Source organism: Dendrobates tinctorius, unplaced genomic scaffold (assembly GCF_039654945.1).
Source record: "Dendrobates tinctorius isolate UK_male_01 unplaced genomic scaffold, ASM3965494v1 ptg000332l, whole genome shotgun sequence".
NCBI lineage: Eukaryota > Metazoa > Chordata > Amphibia > Anura > Dendrobatidae > Dendrobates > Dendrobates tinctorius.
The window spans coordinates 1,554,061-1,565,606 of record NW_027361998.1 but is presented as its reverse complement, the minus strand read 5'-3'; the positions used below and the strand labels follow the sequence as shown (position 1 = coordinate 1,565,606).

The window sequence follows — 11,546 nt, the reverse complement described above, 5'->3', positions numbered from 1 at the left end:
AACCAGAGATACACTACACTGCCATATGTGCACTCAAATACTCTACCGCCATATGTGCGACCAGAGATATACTACACTGCCATATGTGCACTCAAATACTCTACCGCCATATGTGTGACCAGAGATATACTACACTGCCATATGTGCACTCAAATACTCTACCGCCATATGTGCGACCAGAGATATACTACACTGCCATATGTGCACTCAAATACTCTACCGCCATATGTGCGACCAGAGATATACTACACTGCCATATGTGCACTCAAATACTCTACCGCCATATGTGTGACCAGAGATATACTACACTGCCATATGTGCAAGCAAATACTCGACCGCCATATGTGTGACCAGATATACTGCACTGCCATATGTGCACTCAAATACTCTACCGCCATATGTGCAACCAGAGATACACTACACTGCCATATGTGCACTCAAATACTCTACCGCCATATGTGCGACCAGAGATATACTACACTGCCATATGTGCACTCAAATACTCTACCGCCATATGTGCGACCAGAGATATACTACACTGCCATATGTGCACTCAAATACTCTACCGCCATATGTGTGACCAGAGATACACTACACTGCCATATGTGCACTCAAATACTCTACCGCCATATGTGCGACCAGAGATACACTACACTGCCATATGTGCACTCAAATACTCTACCGCCATATGTGCGACCAGAGATATACTACACTGCCATATGTGCACTCAAATACTCTACCGCCATATGTGCGACCAGAGATATACTACACTGCCATATGTGCACTCAAATACTCTACCGCCATATGTGCGACCAGAGATATACTACACTGCCATATGTGCACTCAAATACTCTACCGCCATATGTGTGACCAGAGATACACTACACTGCCATATGTGCACTCAAATACTCTACCGCCATATGTGCGACCAGAGATATACTACACTGCCATATGTGCACTCAAATACTCTACCGCCATATGTGCGACCAGATATACTGCACTGCCATATGTGCACTCAAATACTCTACCGCCATATGTGCGACCAGATATACTACACTGCCATATGTGCACTCAAATACTCTACCGCCATATCTGCGACCAGAGATATACTACACTGCTATATGTGCACTCAAATACTCGACCGCCATATGTGTGACCAGATATACTACACTGCCATATGTGCACTCAAATACTCTACCGCCATATGTGCAACCAGAGATACACTACACTGCCATATGTGCACTCAAATACTCTACCGCCATATGTGCGACCAGAGATATACTACACTGCCATATGTGCACTCAAATACTCTACCGCCATATGTGCGACCAGAGATACACTACACTGCCATATGTGCACTCAAATACTCTACCGCCATATGTGCGACCAGAGATATACTACACTGCCATAAGTGCACTCAAATACTCTACCGCCATATGTGCGACCAGAGATATACTACACTGCCATATGTGCACTCAAATACTCTACCGCCATATGTGCGACCAGAGATATACTACACTGCCATATGTGCACTCAAATACTCTACCGCCATATGTGTGACCAGAGATATACTACACTGCCATATGTGCACTCAAATACTCTACCGCCATATGTGTGACCAGAGATATACTACACTGCCATATGTGCACTCAAATACTCTACCGCCATATGTGCGACCAGAGATATACTACACTGCCATATGTGCACTCAAATACTCTACCGCCATATGTGTGACCAGAGATATACTACACTGCCATATGTGCACTCAAATACTCTACCGCCATATGTGTGACCAGAGATATACTACACTGCCATATGTGCACTCAAATACTCTACCGCCATATGTGCGACCAGAGATACACTACACTGCCATATGTGCACTCAAATACTCTACCGCCATATGTGCGACCAGAGATATACTACACTGCCATATGTGCACTCAAATACTCTACCGCCATATGTGTGACCAGAGATATACTACACTGCCATATGTGCACTCAAATACTCTACCGCCATATGTGTGACCAGATATACTACACTGCCATATGTGCACTCAAATACTCTACCGCCATATGTGCGACCAGAGATATACTACGCTGCCATATGTGCACTCAAATACTCTACCTCCATGTGAGAACAGATATACTACACTGCCATATGTGCACTCAAATACTCTACCGCCATATGTGTGACCAGAGATATACTACACTGCCATATGTGCACTCAAATACTCGACCGCCATATGTGTGACCAGATATACTACACTGCCATATGTGCACTCAAATACTCTACCGCCATATGTGCGACCAGAGATATACTACACTGCCATATGTGCACTCAAATACTCTACCGCCATATGTGCGACCAGAGATATACTACACTGTCATATGTGCACTCAAATACTCTACCGCCATATGTGCGACCAGAGATATACTACACTGTCATATGTGCACTCAAATACTCGACCGCCATATGTGCGACCAGATATACTACACTGCCAAATGTGCACTCAAATACTCTACCGCCATATCTGCGACCAGAGATATACTACACTGCTATATGTGCACTCAAATACTCTACCGCCATATGTGCGACCAGAGATATACTACACTGCCATATGTGCACTCAAATACTCGACCGCCATATGTGTGACCAGATATACTACACTGCCATATGTGCACTCAAATACTCTAGCGCCATATGTGTGACCAGATATACTACACTGCCATATGTGCACGCAAATACTCTACCGCCATATGTGTGACCAGAGATATACTACACTGCCATATGTGCACTCAAATACTCTACCGCCATATGTGCGACCAGATACACTACACTGCCATATGTGCACTCAAATACTCTACCGCCATATGTGCGACCAGAGATATACTACACTGCCATATGTGCACTCAAATACTCTACCTCCATGTGAGAACAGATATACTACACTGCCATATGTGCACTCAAATACTCTACCGCCATATGTGTGACCAGAGATATACTACACTGCCATATGTGCACTCAAATACTCGACCGCCATATGTGTGACCAGATATACTACACTGCCATATGTGCACTCAAATACTCTACCGCCATATGTGCGACCAGAGATATACTACACTGCCATATGTGCACTCAAATACTCTACCGCCATATGTGCGACCAGAGATATACTACACTGTCATATGTGCACTCAAATACTCTACCGCCATATGTGCGACCAGAGATATACTACACTGTCATATGTGCACTCAAATACTCGACCGCCATATGTGCGACCAGATATACTACACTGCCAAATGTGCACTCAAATACTCTACCGCCATATCTGCGACCAGAGATATACTACACTGCTATATGTGCACTCAAATACTCTACCGCCATATGTGCGACCAGAGATATACTACACTGCCATATGTGCACTCAAATACTCGACCGCCATATGTGTGACCAGATATACTACACTGCCATATGTGCACTCAAATACTCTAGCGCCATATGTGTGACCAGATATACTACACTGCCATATGTGCACGCAAATACTCTACCGCCATATGTGTGACCAGAGATATACTACACTGCCATATGTGCACTCAAATACTCTACCGCCATATGTGCGACCAGATATACTACACTGCCATATGTGCACTCAAATACTCTACCGCCATATGTGCGACCAGAGATATACTACACTGCCATATGTGCACTCAAATACTCTACCGCCATATGTGCGACCAGATACACTACACTGCCATATGTGCACTCAAATACTCTACCGCCATATCTGCGACCAGAGATATACTACACTGCTATATGTGCACTCAAATACTCGACCGCCATATGTGTGACCAGATATACTACACTGCCATATGTGCACTCAAATACTCTACCGCCATATGTGTGACCAGAGATATACTACACTGCCATATGTGCACTCAAATACTCTACCGCCATATGTGCGACCAGATATACTACACTGCCATATGTGCACTCAAATACTCTACCGCCATATGTGCGACCAGAGATATACTACACTGCCATATGTGCACTCAAATACTCTACCGCCATATGTGCGACCAGATACACTACACTGCCATATGTGCACTCAAATACTCTACCGCCATATCTGCGACCAGAGATATACTACACTGCTATATGTGCACTCAAATACTCGACCGCCATATGTGTGACCAGATATACTACACTGCCATATGTGCACTCAAATACTCTACCGCCATATGTGTGACCAGATATACTACACTGCCATATGTGCACTCAAATACTCTACCGCCATATGTGCGACCAGAGATATACTACACTGCCATATGTGCACTCAAATACTCTACCGCCATATGTGTGAACAGATATACTACACTGCCATATGTGCACTCAAATACTCTACCGCCATATCTGCGACCAGAGATATACTACACTGCCATATGTGCACTCAAATACTCGACCGCCATATGTGCGACCAGAGATATACTACACTGCCATATGTGCACTCAAATACTCTACCGCCATATGTGTGAACAGATATACTACACTGCCATATGTGCACTCAAATACTCTACCGCCATATGTGTGACCAGAGATACACTACACTGCCATATGTGCACTCAAATACTCTACCGCCATATGTGCGACCAGAGATATACTACACTGCCATATGTGCACTCAAATACTCTACCGCCATATGTGTGAACAGATATACTACACTGCCATATGTGCACTCAAATACTCTACCGCCATATGTGTGAACAGATATACTACACTGCCATATGTGCACTCAAATACTCTACCGCCATATGTGTGAACAGATATACTACACTGCCCTATGTGCACTCAAATACTCTACCGCCATATGTGCCCCAGATATACTACACTGCCATATGTGCACTCAAATACTCTACCGCCATATGTGCGACCAGATATACTACACTGCCATATGTGCACTCAAATACTCTACCGCCATATGTGCCCCGATATACTTTATTGCCGTGTTCCCCCCCAGAGATGTACTGTGCCGTCATACGTATGACCAGAAATATACTTCCCTGCCATAAGTGCCCCAGAGATATACTTTAATTCATTTATGGGGTGTGTGGCCGTCCGGTCCCCTCACCTAGTGGAGCTGAATAGATGCCATTAATCAGTGGCTGGGTTGGTGCCATTTATTTTTACCTGCCCCGTGTCCGGCTCCGTTTTCAGCAGGTCCGTTGAGGAGAGCTGGTTGCAGTAAAGTCCGCCTGGTCTCAGAGACGGATCGTTCACCTGCTGTAAGATGGGGATCAGTTATTAGGGGACATGTAATGTTCTAGACTCTTTACATTAATTCCCTGGAAATGTATGTATCACCCCTCCCCTATACCAGGATTACTATTGCGCTCTGTAGGCTGCACTGTTCTATGTGCACTGCCTGGCGGTAGTATTTAGGCACTGTGTAATGTCAGCGCCGTACAGTAGTGTTCAGAATAATAGCAGTGTGTTCTCTTTCTACTAGTCTTTGTTTCCAGCATTGGGAACGTTACTCAGTGTTCTCTAATTCATAACATGAAGAGAAATGTAGATAATTATAGAATGTTTAACGACTTTACAGAAAATAACAAAGAGTAAACATTGGGCTGTTCCGTTTCTTTTGTCTTTTGTACTATTTTCTATGAGGAGTTATCCTTCCTGTGAATCAATGACCTGATATTTCGTTGTTACCCACAGTTTTTTTTTAGGACGGCCTCACATCCATGTTACACAGAGTCATCACCTTCTGGCCGCTGTTACTCTTATTCCAGCCCAGGGGGCTCGGAGTACATCCCACAATTTTTTGGCATTTGTTGGCTTTGCCTCAGAAACGGCAATTTTAATGTCACCCCACACGTGTTCTATCGGATTAAGGTCCGGGGATTGGGTCGGCCGCTCCATAACCTCAATTTTGTTGGACTGGAACCAAGATGTTGTGTTTAGGGTCGTTGTCTTGTTCAAACCCCCATTTCAAGGGCATCTCCTCTTCAGTGTAAGACAACATGACCTCTCCGAGTATTGTAATATATGAGACCTGGTCCATGATCCCTGGTATGTCGTAAATAGGTCCGGCACCATAAGAAGAGAAACATGCTCATATCATGATGCTTCCACCATGCTTCACTGTCTGCAGAGTGTTCTGTGGCTGAATGCAGAGTTTGGGGGTCGTCTGATGAACTGTCTGCGGCTCTTGGACCCAAATAGAACAATTTTACTTTGATCAGGCCACAAAATGTTTCTCCGTTTCCCGTTAGGCCAGTTGATGTGTTCTTTGGTAAATTGTATCCGCTTCAGTACATGTCTTTTATCTAACAGTGGGACTTTGCGGGGACTTCTTGGTAAAAGATTAGCATCACACCAGCATCAACTATCTGTCACAGTCCTCACAGGTAACGTGAGACTGTCTGTGATCATGGCGGAGCCTTTGCCATTCTGGCCATTCTTCCATCCATTAGAATGGTCGTCTTCCATTTTCTTCCACGTCTCTCCGGTTTGGCTTTCCATTATAAAGCATTGGAGATCATTTTAGCTGAAGAGCCGATCATTGTCTGCACTTCTTTATGAGTTTTACCCTCTCCAATCAACTTTTTAATCAAGGTACGCTGTTCTGCACAATGTCTGGAATGACCCGTATTTCTCAGACTTTCAAGGATATTATACACCCCCATCACTGACCTGCTCGGTACACATGCTGTTCATGGCCTGCATGGGCAGGGAGCTCATCTGCATCTGCCCCGTCATCTGGTTGACATTCTGGACGCCGGCATTGTTTCCGCCCATGGACACTGTGATGCTCATGTTGTTGTACATTCCTTGCTGTCCTGAGGTCGGCTGGGTCTGTCCCGCTTGTCCGAAGACACTGTGAAAGCAGCATAAGAGATCGTTACCAATAGTTGCCAATCACTGCAATCAGCAGCACTAAAAGCTGGCGGTCTGCTTAAAGGAGCCATCCACATTTAACTGATATTTTTTCTTTTGAACCTAAATGCATATATTTTGGTATAAAAATTATTTTTGTAACCGGGTTTCATCAAACATTTCGCACCGTTTGCTTTCTGTAATCCTCTGTGTTTCCCTGTTTATTGCTGGCTGTAGAATGAGTTAACTGACTTCCCATCAGAAAGCTCCTTATTTTTCCTCTCTCTTTTATCTGTTATTTTATTTAACTACAATTTTTAAAAAACACAACAAAATTTGAAGAGCCTTTTGTTTTACGACTCCCATTACTGGAGCTGTACAAGATGTAGTTTTTTCATTGTTACCAGGTTTTGTTTTGTTTTTTTTGTACATGTAAAATTCTGTTAATATTTTTTTGGGCGGCAGAATCAATCTTTTTTTTTTTTTTATAGTCGGTACAGACACTTTAAATTTATTCTGCACGTTGATACAAAAATATCAATACCAAATTTATATATATATATATTTTTCATAATTTAGTACAAAAAGTGTAACTTAATAAAAAATGTTTATTTTTTTTATGGTCGCCATGTTTGAGCTTTTTATTTTTCCATATACAGAGTTGTGTGGAGGTTTTATTGTGGGAGAAGCTGTAGTTTTTGCTGATGCCTTTTTTTTTTATTTATTTAAATAAATTTGTTTATTAAACTTTGAAACAAGATAAGGATGTAATGTACAGCCTACATATTGGCTTGTGGTTATGAACATTGTACAGAGCATAAACACTCTTATTAATATACGGGTAATACATGCGTAATCCCCCAAGCATATACAAAGAACAACGGCCTATAGATTATAAACATGTACATCAATCATCGCTCACAGGCCTCTATCATGTCGCTTAGATAATGCAGATCGATTATAAATTCCTAAACTACAACTACGTCAACTATTTACCAATTCGCCGCCTACTGTCCTTCACCATAGAGTCTCACATGCAATGTCCCCATTCTACAATGTAAGATGAGAAGAATCCCACTTCTCCCAGATCTTGCTCTTATCATCTCCCGCCTCGACTACTGCAACCTCCTACTCTCTGGCCTCCCCTCTAGCACTCTGGCTCCGCTCCAGTCCATCCTACACTCTGCTGCCTGACTAATCCACCTGTCTCCCCGCTATTCCCCAGCCTCCTCCCTATGCCAGGCCCTTCACTGGCTTCCTATCTCCCAGAGGATCCAATTCAAAACCCTAACCATGACATACAAAGCCATCCACAACCTGTCTCCTCCATACATCTGTGACATGGTCTCTAGGTACCTACCTGCACGCAACCTTCGATCATCTCAAGATCTCCTTCTCAACTCCCCCCTTATCTCTTCTTCCCACAACCGCATACAAGACTTCTCCCGTGCTTCCCCCATACTATGGAACTCCCTGCCGCAACACATCAGACTCTCACCATCAACGGAAACCTTCAAGAAGAACCTGAAGACCCACCTGTTCCGACAAGCCTACAGCCTGCAATGATCCTCAGTCAACTGAATCACCGCACGACCTGCTCTACCCTCTCCTACTGTATCCTCACCCATCCCTGTAGACTGTGAGCCCTCGCGGGCAGGGTCCCCTCTCCTTATGTACTTGTGTGTCCCTTGTCTTACACATGTTTATTGTACTTGTCTATATTTCCCCTTTTGACATGTAAAGCGCCATGGAATAAATGGCGCTATACAAATGCATAATAATAGTAATCTTTTCAAATTTCCCCGGGCATCCCCTGTTCTGATAGAACGTGCGCTCGTATGGAACAATCGTGTTTACTAGGTCAATCCAGGTCCTGAGAGAGGGACATGAATCGCCCATCCACCGGAGTGCCAATACTTTCCGTGCCATAAACAGCGTTATCCCAACATGGTGACCCCAAACCTCCTCCTCCCACACCCCAAACAAGCAGACCAGTGGATCAAGAGGGACAGGAGCTTGCACCAGTGATGACAAGAATAGCGTCACCTCGTTCCAGTACTGTAGGGTAATGGGACATTGCTGTATCATGTGGATAAAGTCTGCATCTGGTGAGTGACATCACAAGCATTCTGATGATTGGAATCGACCCATCCTGAAAAGCCGTATCGGAGTCAGATATGATTGGTTTATTATATAGAGCTGTATCATTCTATTATTAATAGATGGTGATACTCCGACCGGAGACTCCAGGATCTCTTCCCACTCCTCTCCCTGAGTATTAGGGATGAGTCGTTCCCACTTCCCTTTAACAGAACTTATGGCAGATTCCGCTCCCACCGACAGCATGTACGTATATAAAGAGGAGATAAGGCCCTGGGGAGCCTGTGAATTAAGGATTCCTATCAGAGGTAGGGACGAAACGGCACGGCCCCCACCTGTACTCCTTATGTGCGACTGGAGAGCTGATCTTAGTTGTAAATAGCGGAAAAATAGAGATCTCGGAACCTCATGTTTAGCCTGTATCTGCTCAAAAGACATTAAGGTCCCATGATCATACAAGTCTCCTATCAGGGAGACATTATGTTGAGTCCAAAAATCAGTGGACGGGTGATTTAGTAATACTGAAAAATATGCGTTTTCCATAGGGGCATTTCAGCTATAATGTCCCTATATCCAATCACTTTCTTAATTTGCCTCCATACTAATCGTGCTAGACGGAGCAGGGGCAGCAGACGAGGACACCAGGCCTCTCCAACTCCAGGAAACCCAGTGGGCAATCAGTTCTTGCCGTGTGAAGCAAGTGACTATCAGAATTAGGGAGATCATTACCCGGCGTCCATTTACTGAGAGCTCTAGCCTGTCTGGCCAAATAATATAAGAAGAAATCTGGCAGCGCCGCCCCACCTCCCTTTTTAGGCCTCTGCAGAGTGGACAACTTAAGTTTGGGTCTGGTTTTCCCCATATAAAAGACGTGACCTGGGAATTAAGATTCACAAAAAAGGACCTAGGTACCATTACAGCACTGTGCTGAAGGGAATAGCGAAGTTTGGGAAGTAATATTATTTTAATCAGGTTGATGCGTCCGGCCACAGACGGCGGTAATTTGCTCCAGGTTGCAAATTTAACTTTGACCAGTTCCAACAGTGGGCAAATATTAAGTTGTAAGTCGAGCGTGCTGTTATGGGATATATGGACACCCAAGTATTCATATATAGATAGATAAGACAACGAGGAGAGAGCCTCTAGTCGGGACATCGGAGCATGGGACAGGGGGTAGTAGGGCAGACTTCTCCCAATTTATATATAAGCCCAAATTTTTACTGAATCCATCCATGGCGGCAATCACTTGAGGCAAAGTTTCCTCCGCCTCATCCATAAATATCACCATATCATCTGCGTATAAACCTATGGTATCTACCCGACCCGCTATATCTATACCTTTAATGCCAGGGGAAGACCTTATGCATATTGCCAATGCCTCAATCACAAGGGCGAAGAGGGCCGGGGAAAGGGGGCACCCCTGATGTGTCCCTCTATGTAATGAAAAGGGCCCAGACATGGAATTATTCACAATAATACGGGCTTTGGTCTTCATATATAATAGTTTTAACCCATTTTATAAACTTATCACCGAAGCCATACCTCTGTAGGCATGCTGAGAGGAAAGGCCACTCAAGAGAGTCAAAAGCCTTGGCGGCATCTAACGACGCCAGTGCCCATTTGTTATCTGGCATTAGAGAACTATATTGGACTATTGACTGGACTCTTCTGATATTAATTGAAGTGCTCTTACCAGGCATAAAGCCCGTCTGGTCAGGATGTATAAGGTTCAGTATAATCGAATTTAATCTGGTGGCGAGAATCTTAGTAAAGACTTTATAGTCCACATTTACCAACGATAGGAACCACATTCCAAAGGGTCCTTCCCCTTCTTCCTAAGTACTATGATATTGGCCCCGTAAAAGGATTCAGGCATAGATTCCCCCTCTCATATTCCCCGAAACACCTTTTTCAGAAGTGGCGTTAATATGTCTCGGTATTTCCTATACAATTCAATAGGGAATCCGTCCGGCCCAGGGGCCTTCCCAGAAGCCATGTCCCCTATAGCATTCTCTATCTTCTCCACGGTAAATTCAGCGTCCATAAAGGCTCGCTGATCAGGATCTAAGGTAGGGAATGTTACATCCAACAAGTAATCCAAACACTCCAGGTTATCAGAGCCACTTATAATAATCATAGAAGCAGCCAAGAATCTTCTCAGTTGAAGACCCCAATGAATCATCCGGCTTTCGGATCTGTAATATAGTATTAGAAGTATTATGTTGGCGCACCAGATAGGCCAAAAGCTTACTTTCCTGGTTTCCCAGTTCAAAATAGGATTGGCGAGCAAAGAATAATTTACGCTTAGACTTAGTGTCTATACGCTGGGTGTATAGTCGCTGGGCCGCCAACCACTCAATCCTATTGCCACTGGTTTGGTTAGATATGTATGCAGCCTCTGAATCCTTCAATCGCCGCTCCACCACCTCATCCTCTCTTGAGGTTACCCGCTTAATATAAGAGATTGTGGAGGACAGGCAACCCCTCAGATATGCCTTAAGGGCATCCCAAAGTATATTAATATCCTGAGGTTCCTGGTGAGACAAAATGAAACAATGCAATTGATCGAT

The 11,546-nt window shown here is 44.1% G+C and overlaps 1 protein-coding gene across 7 annotated transcripts in view; it reads right to left on the bottom strand.

Moving 5' to 3' along the window:
- Positions 1–11,546, bottom strand: part of NCOA1 (nuclear receptor coactivator 1) — a 581,329-nt gene that overhangs the window by 8,639 nt on the left and 561,144 nt on the right. For 5 of the 7 annotated variants that reach the window (XM_073561908.1, XM_073561912.1, XM_073561909.1 and 2 more), the window contains 2 exons: positions 6,694–6,877; positions 5,185–5,277 (listed from right to left, as the gene is read on the bottom strand). In XM_073561908.1, coding sequence (XP_073418009.1) covers positions 5,185–5,277; positions 6,694–6,877 — 277 coding nt within the window. The remainder of the gene's footprint in view (positions 1–5,184; positions 5,278–6,693; positions 6,878–11,546) is intronic. The other 2 variants (XM_073561913.1, XM_073561914.1) reach the window with 1 other exon arrangement.